Raw genomic sequence first — 17,529 nt, forward strand, 5'->3', positions numbered from 1 at the left:
ATCTTGATAACCTTAATCGGACCTATAGGAGATCTTATCCACTAATTATACGCTATCTCGCAGATATATAGCTACCCTATAAAGAGAGATTTATCTATACTTGGACCAAAAACCTTACCTATTTTGGTAATAATATATTATCACGTGTCGAGGGGACGTATTCGGTCCTAAAACGGTATATAAATACTTCTACTAATGATTTACTTACTATATAGAAGTCTATTTATAAGGCTATCACCAGCCAATATAATCTAATTTTATATTAGATTAAAGCAGATCAGATAATATATCTAATACTAGTATCTAATTAGCTATATATCTTTCTCAATAAGCGAGTATCTCGATATTTACTGAGGCAGATTGATATATAGCGAATCTATGCTAGTAGGGCTACCTTAGAGGCCCCTCTTAGTATATACACCAATTATTAGACGAGTACTATAGGGTTACTATATAAGCATCGAATTACTGATTTGCTCGTAAAAAAAGAAGTAATCCTATTGGCTGATATTTATCCATTCTAGCGAATTAGGGTTGAAGATTCATCTAATATCGCCTGGTAGCTACTGCTAAATCCCCGAATTCAGCCTACTGCTTTCCCAAAAAGGCAATCTACGCAGATATTAGATAGGAGCGAGGGGGCTAGACCAATCAAAAAAAGGAAGGCGCCCCTAAAGTGTTCGAATTGCGACGAAATTAGGTATATATATCAAAGTTGCTCTATTGCCAAATAAGGTAATCTGTTTTTGGTGGTTAGGATAAGAGGATCATGTGATTAGAAAATAGATCAAAAAAGATTATATAAGTCAAAATGAGTATTACATAATATAATGAGGTGTCAATAGCGAAAATCTTGAGGTGCCCCTATCAATACCCCTAGATCTACTCTAGATTATCTAATTATAACCTAGACCTAATATTAGGTTAGAGTCTTCAATCTAAAACCCAACCCAGCCCGGGTTAGGCCCGGGTTATATTGGGTCGTGCGGGAGTCTAATGGGAACTAAGGACGGTTCAGATAATCCCGACAAAGCTACCCTTATCTGTGCTTGCGGGCCGAAGGGAGATGAGCTCACTATTCCTGTTAGTAAGTAAACTCTTGCCCCTATACCCCCTCGGGATCTCGTTACTAGAGTTGTGCTAACGCGTCTTAAAATAAAATAGCCAAAGCTGTCTCCGTTTCTGGGGCTGAATTCTCTTGCTTTACCCACGCTGCCTCTATCTCTACTATGCCAGTCGCTGCTAGCACTAGCTCGGCAGCTTGACTCGATAGCTACTATGATGGCCTGTCGAGTTGGAAGGGGATCTAATAGTCAGGGTAAAAGTCCTGTCGATTATATAAGGAGAGTACTATAGGATATTCCGGGGGCGGTGTGACGATCTGGTTATGCGAAATCCATATTGCTGTCGATGAGGTGTTGCCGAATCAGAAAGGAGGGCTCAGGGTAAGGGTGTTAGGAACCCCGCAGGCACGAAAACCACGATGGGCTACGATGTTACGGACCTAGGACGGTAAGGCAAGGAAAAGAGGAAACGATAACTAATTAACCTGGAAGTCACGTAAAATAAAGGAAAATCCTTGATCTCCCACTATTTCTTTTTTTAAACAAAGGTATAATGTACACAGATGAATAAGAAATCCACAAATGCCCCGCTACTTAAGAGACCTGCTCAAAAGCTCGCCATTTCAATCCAGCTGGCTACAAACGCCAGTTGCCGACCACGGTCAGCTGCCATGCGGCGCGAGAACTCCTCAAAGCTCAGTCTCGCTCCACTGCCACCGCGCTCCCTGGCCTCACGCTCTACCTGGGTCAGGTATGCCCATCGGTCAAGAGTCCGGGATGAAGGTCGACGTGGGGTAGTGGGCTCGGCCGGACTGGCGGAAATAGAGGGCGGCGGAAGCGGCTGCATGGGAGAGGGAGGAAGTTTCGGGGCGGTGTATTCGGCTTCGGGGGAGGAGGAGTGGAGAGAGGTAGTGCCGTTGGGGTGGAGACGCAATTGAGCAGGGAGGTCAGGGTTAGTGCCGGTGAGATCCTCCGCTGGTGCTGGTGCCCCGATCACAGAGGGTGCATCACGGAAAGATAAGCGGGGGCCAGGGGGTGTCTCGTCGTTGGGACGATGCTGAGGCAAGGTAGGGTCGTAGGTGGGGGTCTCGTCCACACACGATATACTGGTGTCAGGCTCGGCGTCGGAAGACGCCTGCGAGTACGCGCTGTGGGAAACAGGAACTTGGTCATCTGGGTCAGATGAGCTGATGGTCGAAGCAGTGTCGGAATCTTCGAAGGGTCGTCTTTGTCCAATTTCGTCGTCATTTTCGGGGTCAACGAGATGCGTTGGACGGACATCATCGTCTGATGTCACGGCTTCGGGCGACGGGGGAGCTAAAACAGGTCCTGTACTCCCTGGCTCCAGAGTTGGGCTTCGCACTGCATACCCGGAACGGTGCAGCAGGTCATCAAGGGACCTTTCCTTGGTGATTTCTTGCAGCTCTTCCTCATTACTTGCGGGTGTAACTGGCGCGGTTTCATTTGCAGGCCATTTCTGGGGTCCCGCTTGTTCCACGAGTTCGATCTCACGGGCCCAGAGCTTGCGGTCTGCTCGCGTTCGGAAAGCTTCCATGAGCAGATCCTCCTTTGGTTTGAATAGAATATCGAGGAGCTCATTAAAGCCCTGCTGGGTAACTTGGTACAAGATCTCCTTGCCCACATCCTTTTCGACCTCGGGGATCTCGAAGCCACCCCATCTTTCGCCAACGGGTATGCTTCTGGATGACGTGGATGGATTGGACCGCACGTCATAGTCGTCAGTGAGATCATCCTGGAATCGCACTTTAGATGAGGATCGCGAGCGAGGTGAAGGTGGGTGTGATTCAAGAGCCGCAGGCTCTTCTAGAGCCTCCTCATCGCTGAGATCATCAAAGGCCGGGTCCCTTTGATAGCCCTCCGGGACAGTGGCGCCGTCTTCTTCGTCTGTGTAGAACGCTCTGCGTCTCCAGCGCTCGTCGATTCCATTCCGACGAGTTTCATCAGCCCGTCTCCGGTCATCGTCACGCATTCGATGGTACACGGAGGTGGCGATACGGGCGCGGTCAATCGGATCAGTGATCTCCTGAAGGGGAATATAGGTCCCAAGAGCATCGATAATGTCTTCTTCAAGGATGTGTTCAGCCGTTGGCCAGTTCCCATCTGCGACGGACGAGCTAGATTCGTCAGATCCGCTGGCTTCACTAGCCTCCTCATCATCGTCGTCATCTTCATCCTCATCAGCGGTTTGCAGGGTTTCAGACCGACGAGTCTCAGAATCAGTTTGGGCAAGGCGTAACGTGGACGGGAACATCGGCCGCACTCGCCCAAATTGGCCTCTGACAGCTGCGTCGCCTACAACCGAGTGTCGGTCACCAGTGTCAGCACCGTCTTGTCGTAGGATGCCTTCATGATCAACAAGCTCCATGTCGCCGTGGGGATTGACACCCTTGCCCTCACCCGTGCGTGAAGGTTCGCCCGAAGGGATGCTGCCTGGAAACGCAGAGCTGATGGGCTGGCTACCGAGCACCACATCACGAGCTCCACCCTCCAAAAAGTCGTCTTCCATGCCGGCGACCATATCCCTGGTGAGCTCACGACTCAGTGCATAGTATGCTCTGAAAATACGGAGGAAGTCCTTTCGCTCCACAAAACCGTCCCCATCAATGTCATAACCACGGAAGACACGCCGCAGTCGTTCATCATTGCTTTTATTGTTTAGGCTGGCCAGTCCCTTCAAGAATTCTTCAAACCCAATCAGGTTATCCCCATTGGTGTCATAGAAGGCGAACATCCGGTCGTAGATGAGACTTGGAGGCGGAGGCCGGATAGATGTGTTGGGCACAAAACACCGATCAAAAGTTTTGCGATCAATAGCCATGTACAGCTTGTTCGGGTCATCTGACCATTCATAATTTGCAAGACAGCGGAATTGGTCCCACAGCGCGTCGAGTTCCGTGTTTTCAAAGTTGGTATCTTTTGTTAGACGCTTCGCCAGGGGCCGTGGGAGACTGCGAGGGAGCATCGAGGGTTTCCCGGGGTACCACACAGGCTGGGATTGGCGGGGATTTCCTAAGAACGGGGCTGGGATGCGCACTTTATAGAAGAGATGGGTTTTGATGTGTACTTGCATCGCCTCACATGTCTCGCAGAGGTCGTAATCGATACAGTTCGCACATCGGTACCGGATACCCTGGATGGGCATGGCGCCGCAGCTGTTGCACGTAACCCCGCGGTGGATGTATCCATCTCTCCGTGCTTGATCTTCCGCAATATGATAGAGTAGGTTGAGCAAATTCTGGCCTTCCCGCGTGGGCGATGATTCATTATTTCCATCGCGCCAAGAGAAGACGCTCTGATCATCCACCACCGTTTCCCCACCGTCGGCAACTGGCGGTGGCGCAGAAACTTCTGGGAAAGTTGAGGTGGAGAGAGTGACGCGTTCACCATTCTGACGTCGCCGACGCAAATCTTCCCCGTAGTTCTCGTCTCCATTGAAACGAACAAGTGCCCTTTCGATGCCGGCCCGAGAAATGCCTCGTCGCTGAAGCTGTTCCGTCAAGTAAGCCGTTTCAGGGCTATTTCCTGGAAGAGTATGGGACGCGGGAAAATCGAGCGCGAGGAAAGATTCAAGAAACGTGTCCTCCATCATCTCGCGCATGCGCTCCGCATGGGCCGGAGGGACGCCGACTTCCTCCATCAACTGGTCGCGGGTCGCGAGTAGCGAGGGAAGAAGACCGCTCTCTACACGCCGGCCATCTTCCGTCTCAATTCGAAATGTCCCATATACTCCATTTTGACGCTCCAGCTGCTCCAGGTGGGTGATGGCTCGGTAGGAGGGGGTGTTCGTGAGTCCAAGCTCTTCGGCCTCGCCTCGTCTCGTGCGGCGCACTGCGCCCCGTCGTCGAAGGGAGCTTTGGGAGGACTGCGGCGAAACGAAATTGTTGTGTATGTAGAGGAGCGCGTAGGCAGCTGTGACCCCCGTGAAGAGGTACAGAATGGGACGGTATCGCGCCAGCGAGACCGGCCCTGAGCGCGGCTCGGACATGGCGGAGGACGAACTGCTGGAACCTGCTCAGAAGTTGTCAAGGTAACAAATTGGAGCTCATCATCGGTTGAGCAGAAATGCTATAGCCTGGGGTTTAAAGACACATTGCCCTGGGCTGACCAGTCGAAGGTGTGGAGTTAAGATGTTGCGTCACGGGAATTGGGAGGAAGCTTGGGACATCACGGGGACATGGCAAACCGCAATTGCGCCGGAGGGCGGAACATAGTCTCGCTCGATATCTGATTTCAATTTTGAATATCAATCTGTTTATTATTTTATTTTTCTAATGGTCTCTTATTCAATTTTTCTTATTTCATTATCTACTTTGTACTCTCAACACACACCCTTTATGACCAAGAAAATATAGATGCGATCCATCCTCAAGTGTTGAATTTATATTCAGATCTTTCCAGTGCTATTATTGGTAGTAGACCACTATCAACTCGTCATTAGTTTCCCAAGAGCTCGAATATAACTCAACTAGCCTATAGAGGAAGGAGATCCTTTCAGATATTTTTCTAAAACGCTCTTCTTTTTTAATCTGTAATTTATTACACTATCTAGATCTTATATATAGAGAGAGAGGCACAAGAATTATAGCCGTAGGTCGCGTTATATATACCAGGATCTTCTGGGGAAGATGTATTAGGTAGGACAACAAATCGACAGCCCAGGAAGAAGAAACACTCAACATAGGTACAATACTAGAAAACAACAAGAACCCGGAATACCGCCCACTCAAACATGTCCTCGGCCTTACATCTCCCATAGACCGAACACGTACACAGGCAGGGCAGCAACAATATATGTATGAGACAACCAAACCCAAGGAAAGCACCAAACAAACCAACCACCCCAGTACAAAATCATTAAATATCAAGCATTTGCATCATCTCCAAATCTTTCCATACTTCGACCACGTCAAATTAAGGTCCAAAGGACAAACCTGTAACACCTTCTGATTGCCTGACATGAGCAGTTGAACAACTTTCCCATGACTCTTGCAATATCCGAGACTCATTGGAAGACCAGCTGGGCATAGCTCTTTCCTTCCGTGGCGGATATTCAAGTGGATAACAGGATGGCCCCCGGGCGACATGGAAACATCAAGAAAGGGAAAAAGCATGATCCACGGGATTTTCCCTAGGCTACTTATCCATCAACGGCATAGAATATTCAGGGACAGTAGTGGCCACCTCCCTATTGGGCATTGGGGGATTAGGCATCAGCAAATCGGACGCGGATTCGGCGAGTCTGCCTCTCGTGGATGGTTTTCTCCGTGTGGATATAAAGGTTGTCAAGGAAAAGCATAGCGCTGGCATCCTTAAGAATCTTGGCAACTTGCGTCCCCGCAGAGATGAGCTGGAGCACGTTGCGGTCATCCTTGACGGGGCGGGACTGGTGCTTGGCGGCATGGCGCATCTCCAGGGAATTCTCCAGCACGGTAATGAGCTGCTTGATCTGGCCATTATACAAGAAGCGGGCGGGGATACGGCGCGTTGTCGCCAGTCGCTTCAGCAGATACACCCATTCGGTCCACTCGCGGTCTGAGGGCACCTTGATGGGCCGCTTGTCCTGCTCAAGGGGCACGCGGAACTGGTACTTGGCCACAAAGTCATATGCACATCGTGACAGGCGGTCGTTGACCCGGTGCAGGATGCTGTCTTGCTCTGCGGCGTCGAGATTAGTAGGGAGCTGGGGCAGCTCTTTCTCCTGGGCTGCGCGTGTCCGTGGGGAAGGTGGTTCCAGAAATTGATGCGGCCCATCAAATTCATCCCGGTTGGAACTCCGTCTCTGGGAATTATAGTGGGAGCCTCCGCGGGGCTTCTCGGCAGCACGGCGGCTGTTCCTTTCCATGACATACTCTGGGCTCTCAATGGCTTTCATGGGTCCAACATCCCGCCGCGGAACGGGCATGGGATGGTTCCAATCAGGGTACATGGGAGCCGGTGGCAATAGATGTCCTGCTGGAGGGTATGGTAACTGTCCTAGGGGTTGATTCATGACATGGCCGTGGTTTTCCATAGGGGTTGGGAGTCCATGATAATGCGAGCGAGGGTCAAGCTCTACTGGCCCTGAAACATCCGGGCGGTTGTCTCTGAAGCCATATCCATGAAACATAGAGGGGGCCCTTTTATGGCTTAGCAAGGGTAACCAGAGCATTTCCACACATGACCAAATGCGGGAGGAAATAGAGAAAAGTCTCCTGGCATGACAGAGTAGTACCTTTGTTGATAGACCACGGGTGTGTTACCCGAAGTCCCATATATTGAATGTTGAGCCATCGTGTTGCTGTGGAGTATGAGGCTCGGATTATCTCAAGGAATTTGCTGTAGGAAGTGGCAGGAGAGGGAGCAGCGGTATATATCTGTGCTAACCTATGGCGAGCCCAGGAGTCCAATTTCTTGTTGATTGGACACTTGCGAGACCTCAGGCTTGATGGAGTCGCTGAGAATGGAGGGAGGCTTGCTGGTACGACTATCACCAAGGTGAAAAGACAGGGATCATCAAGGTAAGAGGATAAATATTGAGAATGCGGCCGAAAACAAAGAAGTCTAGTGCGAGCAGTGGCGAGAGAAGACCCAAAAGAACTGCTTAGCGAATAGGCACACATTGAGCAACACCAGGCGGCTATGGGCCAGATAATATAGTCCCATGCAATGCTATCTGGCCTCGGCCAAGCAATTTGGTAAGTGTGCCTGACAAGGGGGTACGGAGCCGTCAAGGTTATTGCGATTCCACCGGGAGTGGGTTGAGAGCCGCGCTAGGAATTTCACGCCAGTGGCAATGGTGGAGATACTATCCTTGCAAATCAAGTCTCTGCCCTCGGGGCATGGTCCATGCCCATGGGGGCCAATGGCGTATGGTTGGCGGGCATACATGACCTGGGGATTCCGATCAATCGAGTATGCAAGGTTGATGTACTCGCTGATGTGTGCTGGGAGGCTCTGTGACTTCGCAGGACAGCCTATGGCTGCGAATTCTAGGGGTTCTTGTCTTCACGAATGAGGGACAAGTCCAAAGGGTGAGCGGTGCCACATTACCCAGGTGCGACAATCAAGACCCGGTTGAGGGCTTGGGCACCAACCCAAAAAGTTGGGTATGCAAGACACATAGACTGGGGGCGGCTCCCTTGCCATGGCTACCTAACTGCATCGAATAGGATCGGCATCCCTGAAGTGTTGGAAGAGAGCAATGAAATGCGTGGAGGCGGAGGAGGCGGAGCCCGTGCCAGCCCGTGATATGGGGATCGTGGGCATTGGGTACGCAACACGTTTCCATCGACACCCAAAGCCAACTGCGTATGGTCCGAGTTGCTTCAAGACCCTTCTGGTACAATTCCAGACATGAAGAATCCGATCGATCCATTTTCTGGCGAGTGAGGAGCTGCCTGAGAAGCATAAGCCGCTGGAGAGCTTTGCAGCCCAATCGCCAGCCCAATATCCCACATGAAGTTTGCCCCAGAGATTACAGCACGGAAAAGGTCAATATACAATAAATGGATAATTGGATCAAGGATCGACTCCGAGATCGACGGAAATCGGAATAGCCAGGTATATCGTAACGGTACCACTACTGACCCGGAGGTGTATGTGGATCCCATGAAGAGATGTTTTCGGCTTTAGTGCTTTCGGGTGGGTAAATCAAACTCAAGACGACGAGAAAGATCCTGTGTTTATGCTGAGCAGTCTCTTCGATAGCTGGAACACACCGACAGTGTATGTTCGCTTACCTGGCAGCTTAGCCGAATGGCCTCTTACCAATGCGAGCTTCGTATCCCAATATCACCCTGACTTTTTCTCCGCTAGCATAGCGAATAGCACATGCATCTTGAACGCTTCCACGGCCCAAGGTCGCCGTGGTTTCGGTCACCCAGCTCACACCCTCACACACCAACCCGGCCAGATAGGCCAGTGATTCCGGGATCTGCAATTCGAAGGGCGGGATATGTCCAAAATGAGCCCATATCGGAGGCAAAAGTCTCGTAAGGCAATAAGCTCATTGTTCTGAATGAAGAAGGCTTCTCCGGCAGCGGTGCGAGAGGATAGTAAATTCTCGACAGCGAGAACGTGAGCATCGGCGACGTTGCTCACATGAGTGATATCCCACAAGTTGAAGCCATCTCCGATGATAAACGGGGTCTCATATTTGGCAATGCAAGCATGGATGGCGGGTACCAGCTGATAGTCACCTGGTCCACAGAGCACGGAGGGCCGGAGGGCACAGGTGGCCATGATACTGCTGGATGCCCCGAGGACGAGGGCTTCTGCAGCGGCCTAGCAAGTGAATTCCTTTATAATTAGTACTCTTCTTGTTTATATTCATTAGACATACTGTTGATCATCAGCAACAGGCAGGGATACAACCTTCGACTCGCCGTAGTTGAGCGAGACCCTGGAAGTTGGCCATTGCTTATTGATGTTGAGGTGCGACATCCTCATGTCGTCGGTCACGACGCAGCAGGTGCTAGTATAGACGAAGGCCTTAACGCCTGCCTGTCTGGCCGCCTCCAGCATATTTTGGGTTCCCTCGACGTTGGTCTTCCACGTCTCCCGCTCCAGTCTCCGGCTGAAACGGCCCGCCAAACCTGGAACGATTCCCGCAGTGTAGATAACGACATTTGGTTTTATTGTCTGAAACACTGCGTTGAGTTTCGTCGAGTCGGTGATGTCGACTTGGATACATTTGATATTCTCTGGCAAGCCATGATGGGCCCGGGGAGGACACTGGTCGATGACGGTGATGGTGCACTAGGATGCTTCTCTACTATGGCCCGCATCGTGGCCGAACCTAAAAATCCCGTGCCGTCAGACACAAGAACTTTTTGAGAAGTTAATAGGTCTTGGGTCATTGCGATGATGTGGGAAGACAAGTCGGGAGAGAGGAATGTGCTGGGGTTGGCAGGAGGGAAGCCGCATCGAGGATCAATGTGACATGTCCTGGGGCATGCCAACTCCACCATTGACTTCAGTTGAAAGGCCTTGGGTGCTGGTGGTTATAGATTAAAACAAAAAGACATGGCATTAACCATTTAGGATAAATTTGGCACCTCTTCGGTCTTACAAGGCCACTCATATCACAGAAAAGTGAAGATGGATGTCTTTCAAGTCATAAACCTATACACTGTCTCAGATCTGGCGAGACCCAGACAAATAATATACAGATCCTTGACCAAGGAAATTACCTAGGTATCAATGTCGCAAAAGCAATGAATCTCGAAGGAGACGCTTCGGCGACCAACCAACTCCAGAGCAAATGCAAAGAACAGAAATAAAACCACAAAACCAGAGCTCATTGTACATGCTCGCGACGAGAATCCTCCCGGTTTATAGCACTCGGCACAAAACCAAACCGCCGAGCATTTTCTCGATACACTCGCGTGCCTCCATGATTCCCCGGTCCGTCGACAAATACAGACTCTCGCCCGGTGAGCGAATGCCACCCACATATTCGACATCCTCTCCGCGCACAATACGTCGCAGTTGTGAGACAGTCATGGTGATCCGTCGGGTCGGCTTGCTGACCATGCTCATCTTACCGAGGACCGACTCGTTCTGCCAGTATTTCAGGCCCAGCCAGATGCGTCTTGATGCGATATTCTGGCGCGTAATCGGTTCAATGGTGTCAACCTTGTTGTTGACGGCCGGATATCCGAGCAAAGGATGCGCGGGAGGAGGAGTAGGGCCACCGCGCACCACGGAGGAAATGTAGCCGGAGTTCTGGAGGGCCAGGCAGAGTTTCAGGTGCATTTTGCTATTGGGGATAGAGGTGAGTCCCAGGCGTACACTGGTAGCATTGTTCAGATGGGAACAGACGGCGGCGAGATTGACGAGCGACATGGTGACTGATACCGGGGCCGGGGGTTCGGAGAGGGAAAAAAGTGTTGACAGGGGTCGAAGGTCAATGGGGATTCGCGAAGAAGGTGATTCGTAATCCACGCGAGCTGCAAGAAGGATCAGAAGTGATCACCGAGCTCGATGGCAGTTCCAAGTGTCATTCGAAATGGAGTGAGCATGGGCCGTGGTCGAGTCGCGGAGTCGCGAGATGGAAATTTTCGGAGAAACATTGCTTCCGCGCACACCACAAGTATACATTGCAGTCATTTCTACCTTGTGTATTTCTATTGTATTTTTCAACATATTTCTCATGTCTTCTCATTTAATATAGAGTATCCTTTTTTTGCTCAACCTCATACAATTCATAAATTTTTTTTTCTTATAACCCCCTTCTTTATGGGTCCTGGGGGTTTTCGTATTTTGTTTTTATGGACCATGTGTAGGGTAATTGCAAGGGCTTCATTACTTTTTGATATTATAAGATTATCGGTCTTATGGTCTATTGAATATCAGCAAAGCTAAGTTAATATGGCGTACAGACATCCAATGATCGTAAAATGGCTCTAAAGGAGGTATCTGAACATAGATGCGAATCCTTCCAAATTGTTTAATTCCCATTTGCTGTCTGCTCCGAAGGCATTGGCACTGGCCCACCTGGAGAATCCGACAGTCGAGCCGTCAGAACCTCCACACCGTCCTCAGTCACCAGCAATGTGTGCTCAAATTGGGCTGACAGTGACCCATCTGCCGTTGTGCTGGTCCAGTCGTCCGGCCATGTGCGATCCCGGTGAGTTCCGATGTTGATCATTGGTTCAATGGTAAAGCACATGCCCGGCTTCGCGGTACCGACAGCCTTGTTCTTGCCGTAGTGCGGCACGTTGGGTGCACAGTGGAAGAGCTGATTGATGCCGTGGCCGCAGTAGGTCTTGACGACACTGCAGTTGCGCCCCTTGGCGTGTTTCTCGATCACGTTTCCTGGATCCCGGAAGAGCATGCCGGGTTTCACCAGTTCAATAGACTTGTCCAAACATTCGCGCGAAGTCTCCACGACCCGCACGGCGTCCGCGTTCGCTCGAGCCTTGTCGCCAACATAGTAGGTTTCGTTAAGATCGCCGTGGAAGCCCTTGTGGTACAAAGTGACGTCGATGTTGATGATGTCTCCATCCTCGAGTGGTCGCTGGTCCGGGATGCCGTGGCAGATGGTCTCGTTGACGGAGGTACAGACGGATTTCGGGAAGTGCACATAGTTCAGTGGTGAAGGATACGACTAAAGTAGTCATGGGTCAGCGCAAAGATTCTTACTTATCGGCAATGCGATCTCTCATACCTCACGCTCGATGCAAGCCTTGTGGACCACCTCGTCGATGTAGTCGGTCGTGACACCAGGCTTCGCCTCTCGGGCAGCAATATCCAAAACTTCACGAGCCAGACGGCAGACCTTCCTCATGCCTTCTTGTTCCTCCTTGTTCAAAATCGTAATGTTGTGCCGGCCCACGAACTTCTGCTCGGAGTGCGGAATGCCATCGCGGGAATAGTCCGGGTGGGGGATGGACTTGGGAATCGTGCGCCGGGGCGAAAGCGGATAGAGGGGTCTCAGAGAGCCGGTGAACTGAAAGGACGGAAATGGGTTGAAGTGGCCGGTGGCTGGATCTGGTTCAGAAACTACCTTCGGTGGGAAGAGATTGGTGAGGAGATTACTCTTTTTATGAATCGCCTTGTGCTCGCTCTGCGCCAAATTTAATTAACCTGGGGCTCAGGCGGTAGAAGGGCACGACACATGAGACCCTTGAAGATCATAGAAAAGCACATACCCAGCTCCGCTTGAAACAGTCTTGCGAACAGAAGAAGCTGTCCGTGCCCATCTTGAGACAGGTTGGGCATTGGAGGGTGCCTGCATCATTGGCACAGTCGACTCCAATGCATTTTCGAGTAGCGGCGGCCGCCATTGTGATACTACAGACCAAAAGCGATCGAGTGATGGATGTCCTCGAAAGGAAAGAAATCAGAAATTCCCCCGCGGCCCTGAGAACAAGGCTAAGCCTAATGTGGCTTAGACCGAGGCGTTAAGGATACCCCGAAATTGAGGCACCAAGGCAAAAATGAAAACGAAAAAGGCATTAGTCATCGATCCATTTGGAGAGATTTCCTGTTTTGGAAGCCGATATCGCACGTGATGGTGAGTTTATTCCTGCGGCGTCGACTCAACGCTCTCTTGCTGGTCGGCAACTCTCCCAGAGCATCATGGCAGCCATTCCACCCAGGCAGAAGGTGGTTGTGGTGGGTGCCGGGCCAGTGGGATCACTGGCTGCGCTGTATGCGGCATCACGAGGCGACGACGTCGAAGTATACGAGCTGCGTGGAGGTATGTTGCAATTTCGCCTTGTGTGACTGCGTTTTGCTCTGTGTCCCGCGATTCCCCATGACCAGCATTGAAGAAAGAACAGGGGGACAATTGCCATTGCGCAATGTCCTCGACCGGGGGCAGTGAGTAAATCTTATGCGACGCCGACTCCCGCAAGGTCCCTACATCCCCGATCAATGGCTTCTGCGATTATCTTGCATGTTCCCTGGGTTGAACCCTGATCCTTTTCATTTCATTTCTCTTCTTTTTACGGGAGCCTTGAATTATTTCCTTGAAGGAGTTGCGAAAACTCCCGAACACTTGCCAATGATTTTCGCGCATCGGTAGATCTCCGCGACCCGGCCACTGTGCCGTTGAATTTCACCAAGTCGATCAACTTGGCCCTCTCGGAGCGCGGCATTACGTCTATGAAACATTCAGATCGGCCCGACCTAATCGACAATGTGCTCCGCGATACGATCCCCATGTACGGGCGGATGATCCACGGCCGAGACCGGGGGCAGCTGTGGGAAGCCGCACAGGCCTATGACGTTCATGGTCGGGTATGCACCTGCATGACAGCTGCATGCATTCAAGTCCAGATACTAATTGTCTTCTTCCAAGGCCATCAATGCTGTTGACCGAGGCACGTTGAACAATGCACTCCTCGACGAGCTGGAGAAAACCCCCAATGTCAAGCTGTTTTTCAACCACAAGCTGACAGGCGCCGATTTCCGCACCAACAAGGCCTGGTTTGAACGTCGAATCCCTGGCGAAACGCCCCAAGCCAACTCCCAGGGTGTGGCTGGTCGAGTCCCGGAAATCGAGGTGTCGTTCGACTACCTCATCGGCGCGGATGGGGCACATTCGGCCTCGCGATTTCACATGATGAAGTTCGCCCGCGTCGACTACCAGCAAGAGTACATCGACACGCTGTGGTGCGAGTTCCGCATCCCTCCGTCAAGCGATGGAGGATTTCGGATCTCACCAAACCATCTCCATATCTGGCCCGGGCGCGAGTTCATGTTTATTGCAATCCCGTCCGCAGACAAGTCATTTACCTGCACGTTATTCGCGCCGTCCGCAGCCTACACATCGCTGGAGAACTCCCCACAGGAACTGCACGCGTTCTTCGACCTGCGCTTCCCAGGCGTGTGTCCCGAGCTGATCGACCCGGAAGCACTGAGCGAGCAATTCGCCGTGAACCCGCACCTGCCGCTAATCAGCATCAAGTGCAAGCCGCACCACTTCAGCTCCAGCGTCGTGGTTCTCGGCGACGCCGCGCACGCCGTGCTCCCATTCTACGGCCAGGGCCTGAACGCAGGCCTCGAAGACGTCCGCGTTCTCTTCGAGCAGCTTGACAAGCACGGTGTCTACGACTCCTCCTCCCGCGCCGCCAGCATCTACACCCGCAACCTGAAGTGCCAGGCCGCCTTCCAAGCATACACGGACCAGCGCTGCGCCGACACGCACGCCATCAACGACCTCTCGAAACAAAATTACCTCGAGATGCGCTGGGGCGTCAAGTCGCCGCTCTACAAGCTGCGCAAGTCCGTCGAGGAGTCTGTCGACCGCCACCTGCCCTTCCTCGGCTGGAAGACCCAGTATGCGCGCATCAGCTTCAGCAACCAGCGCTACTCGGACGTTGTCCGCGCTGTGCAGAGCCAGAGCCAGGCGCTGGGCTTGGGTTTGAGTGCTGCGCTGGCTGCGGGTTTTGGCGCTACTGCCGTGTTGATGTGGAAGCATCCTCGCTGTTTCTCGCCCGTGTGGTTGATCCGATACTCGCTCCGCCATTTGGCATCTGTGTGGTTTAGGATCTACCGCAGCCTAGCTTATGAGTAAATAGGTGATTTTGTTTATGAAAAAAAGATTTGGGACTGCTAGAGAGATCTCTGGGGCGTGTGCATATCTCGCATGGCTTGAGAACATAGACTACAATTGGATACATTTTGGAGACAGGAAGAACCATAGAAATGGGATGATATAGGACACCAAAAAAGTCAAGACGCAAGCAAGACCCCCAAAACAACCGATTTTCTAGCCCAGCCCGCTTCAACTCTGTTAGAAGACAGGGATGATGATAATCATGAAAATAAAAAGAAAGAGAAGACGCCAGGAAAGACCACAGACAAGGGATGATTAATCCCAATACTTAATAACGCCCTCCAAACCACCAGTGACAAACTTGCTAGTTTCCTGCGGATGCCAGTCCAGACATGTAATAGCACCGCCCTCTTTCCCGCCAGCTTGGAATTTATGATACATCTTGCCGGTCTTCCAGTCCCAGAAGCAGACAAAGCCGCCGCTGTCACCAGAGGAGATGAACTGGCCGTCGGGCGAGATCTTGAGATCGATCCCATAGCCGGCATTGTTGTGGCCGCGGAAGCTCTTTTTGCGGTTCTGCCGGAACTTGTCGGTGGCGCCGTAGACGACGATTTGGTTGTCGCCGGACTGGAAGGCGACGTACTTACCGTTGGGATGCGGGGCGGCGCGTGTGAGCGCAAACATATAGGGCTCGGCAATGAATTTGATGGGTACGGGGATGCCGTATTCCCAGGCGCGTAGCGACTTGTCGTCTGAGGTGGAAATGAAACGGCGGTTGTCGTCGACAAAGGTGATAGTGTTAATAGCTGCCAAGTGGTGGTCGTATTCCTGGACCAGCTCTCCGGACCGGGTGTCGAACTGCACAATCTTCTTGTCGGACATACCGGCCAGGAACTCGTGCGAGTGGTCGGCGCCCGGATTGAAGCGGATGACATGTGGAGTCTTGCCTGTCGAGAACCGGCCCAGGCATTTCCCATACTCAGTATCCCAGAGCTTGATTTGGCGGTCGTAGGATCCTGTGAGGAATGTCTTTCCGGTAGGGTGGAAATCCGTGTCGGAAATCGCCTTGGAGTGGCCCGAGAATGTTCGCAGTAGTTCCCGGGAGTGATATACATCCCAGAGCTTGGCCTTTCCATCCGCAGCCGAGGAGAGTAACAGGTGGCCCGAGTTGGGAATAAAGCGCAGCGAAGTAATGGGCTTGGTGTGCGACTTCCACGTATGTACCAGCTTCTTCGGTACGTAGTTCTTGACGCTGCCCACTTCCTTGCGCAGGTCGACATCCAGGTCTTGCGGCACATGCATGTACGTACGGCCCAAGTAGTCGAACTGCTCGGAGCCGTGAAACTCAGTCGTTTCCACCCTGGACGTGTCTCCCTGGTACTCGGTGGCCTCCTTGCTCATGGCCGGCATGGGCGCCGCGGGGGCCAGAGTCTGCTCGTCCTCCTCGACATATTCTTCATCGCTGGCAAGCTCGCGCTCTTCCCCCTCAGGAACCTCAATCTCGTCATATTGCTCCTGATTTTGGTATCTCGCCCAGGGCCCCAGATATGCACCCTCGCCCTCGACAATGCTGGAGTCGCCCTTCTTTTGCCGCTTAGCTCGCAATGCCGCCGATGCTTCTTTGGTGGGTTTCATCTGCACAACATCCCGCCCTCCGTACTGCGCCACATTATCCATATTCCCGACATATTGATCCGGCAATGTTGGGTTGCGCGTGTAGCCTAGACTCTGGAACGTGCGATGTTGCGCGGCGAACGTCGACTCGCTGATGGCTGCTTCTTCGGCGAACCCTGTCGGAACATTTTTGCGCTTGATGCCATTGCCTGGGCCTGTGGGTTTGAAAGGGTTCATGGGCCCCTGCGCTGGCCGCATTAAATCATCGTACGTGGCGTTGTAAGTGAGGGCTTGCGACGAGGTGTTGGCGAGGGTCATTTGCATGTGCGCTTGGTCCTGTCGGCTCGTTAGTCTTATCTATTCGCCTTGGGAAGCAATGCAAAGTCCGATAGAATCGAAAAGACCAGAAAGACTAGGTGGGGACCAAACCTCTGTATTCACTTCCGGTGCCGCGACGACTTTGGTTGCGGTCGTCGCTGGAGCGTTGGGCGCAGTGGCGTCATCGTCGCTCGAGTCATAGCCTGCGCCTAATAGTGAGGCCATTGTGGGATTACCAAAAAGTAAAACTCAAGGATAGGTTTCCACCCACGGTATCGCAACAGTGGGATCGGGGTGGGAAGGTGGTTGGCGGAGGATCGGAGATGCGAATTTTACGGGTGTCGAGAGACACGCGAAATGAAGGAGCATATCTTGGCTACACAGCTCCACTTTCGCAGCTCCCCATAGAGCCGTACGCCAAGGAGTTTCTTAATTCTCACTTTAATATAAAAAATATTGTAGCAGCACTCGCTGTCCAGAAGGGATCGGACAAGCTGGGTATCGTACGCTCTTCATTGTCAAACT

The 17,529-nt window shown here is 51.9% G+C and overlaps 7 protein-coding genes across 7 annotated transcripts; 1 reads left to right on the forward strand and 6 right to left on the reverse strand.

Annotated features, from left to right (window-relative positions):
- Positions 1-1,671: 1,671 nt before the first annotated feature.
- NUU61_005215 (EF hand domain protein) lies at positions 1,672-5,070 on the reverse strand (the record flags this gene model as incomplete). Its single annotated transcript, XM_056655797.1, has 1 exon — positions 1,672-5,070. One exon carries the CDS (start codon positions 5,068-5,070, stop codon positions 1,672-1,674), a length of 3,399 nt encoding a protein of 1,132 aa, XP_056511410.1.
- Positions 5,071-6,288: 1,218 nt separating this feature from the next.
- NUU61_005216 (uncharacterized protein) lies at positions 6,289-7,011 on the reverse strand (the record flags this gene model as incomplete). The annotated part of the gene is made up of 1 exon (XM_056655798.1): positions 6,289-7,011. One exon carries the CDS (start codon positions 7,009-7,011, stop codon positions 6,289-6,291), a length of 723 nt encoding a protein of 240 aa, XP_056511411.1.
- A 1,937-nt stretch (positions 7,012-8,948) lies between these two features.
- On the reverse strand, positions 8,949-9,587 carry NUU61_005217 (uncharacterized protein; the record flags this gene model as incomplete). The annotated part of the gene is made up of 2 exons (XM_056655799.1): positions 8,949-9,347; positions 9,435-9,587. 2 exons carry the CDS (start codon positions 9,585-9,587, stop codon positions 8,949-8,951), a joined length of 552 nt encoding a protein of 183 aa, XP_056511412.1.
- An 810-nt stretch (positions 9,588-10,397) lies between these two features.
- NUU61_005218 (mitochondrial 37S ribosomal protein uS8m) lies at positions 10,398-10,910 on the reverse strand (the record flags this gene model as incomplete). Its single annotated transcript, XM_056655800.1, has 1 exon — positions 10,398-10,910. The coding sequence occupies one exon, from the start codon at positions 10,908-10,910 to the stop codon at positions 10,398-10,400; it is 513 nt and encodes a 170-aa protein (XP_056511413.1).
- A 604-nt stretch (positions 10,911-11,514) lies between these two features.
- Positions 11,515-12,853, reverse strand: NUU61_005219 (methionine aminopeptidase MAP1; the record flags this gene model as incomplete). Its single annotated transcript, XM_056655801.1, has 3 exons — positions 11,515-12,174; positions 12,235-12,633; positions 12,719-12,853. The coding sequence occupies 3 exons, from the start codon at positions 12,851-12,853 to the stop codon at positions 11,515-11,517; spliced, it is 1,194 nt and encodes a 397-aa protein (XP_056511414.1).
- A 295-nt stretch (positions 12,854-13,148) lies between these two features.
- Positions 13,149-15,090, forward strand: bna4 (kynurenine 3-monooxygenase; the record flags this gene model as incomplete). Its single annotated transcript, XM_056655802.1, has 3 exons — positions 13,149-13,269; positions 13,597-13,811; positions 13,873-15,090. The coding sequence occupies 3 exons, from the start codon at positions 13,149-13,151 to the stop codon at positions 15,088-15,090; spliced, it is 1,554 nt and encodes a 517-aa protein (XP_056511415.1).
- Positions 15,091-15,387: 297 nt separating this feature from the next.
- On the reverse strand, positions 15,388-17,229 carry NUU61_005221 (WD40 repeat domain-containing protein; the record flags this gene model as incomplete). The annotated part of the gene is made up of 2 exons (XM_056655803.1): positions 15,388-17,022; positions 17,116-17,229. The coding sequence occupies 2 exons, from the start codon at positions 17,227-17,229 to the stop codon at positions 15,388-15,390; spliced, it is 1,749 nt and encodes a 582-aa protein (XP_056511416.1).
- Positions 17,230-17,529: the final 300 nt, after the last annotated feature.

This window comes from Penicillium alfredii (genome assembly GCF_028826965.1).
Source record: "Penicillium alfredii strain IBT 34128 chromosome Unknown utg000007l_segment0_segment0, whole genome shotgun sequence".
NCBI classification, from domain to species: Eukaryota; Fungi; Ascomycota; class Eurotiomycetes; order Eurotiales; family Aspergillaceae; genus Penicillium; species Penicillium alfredii.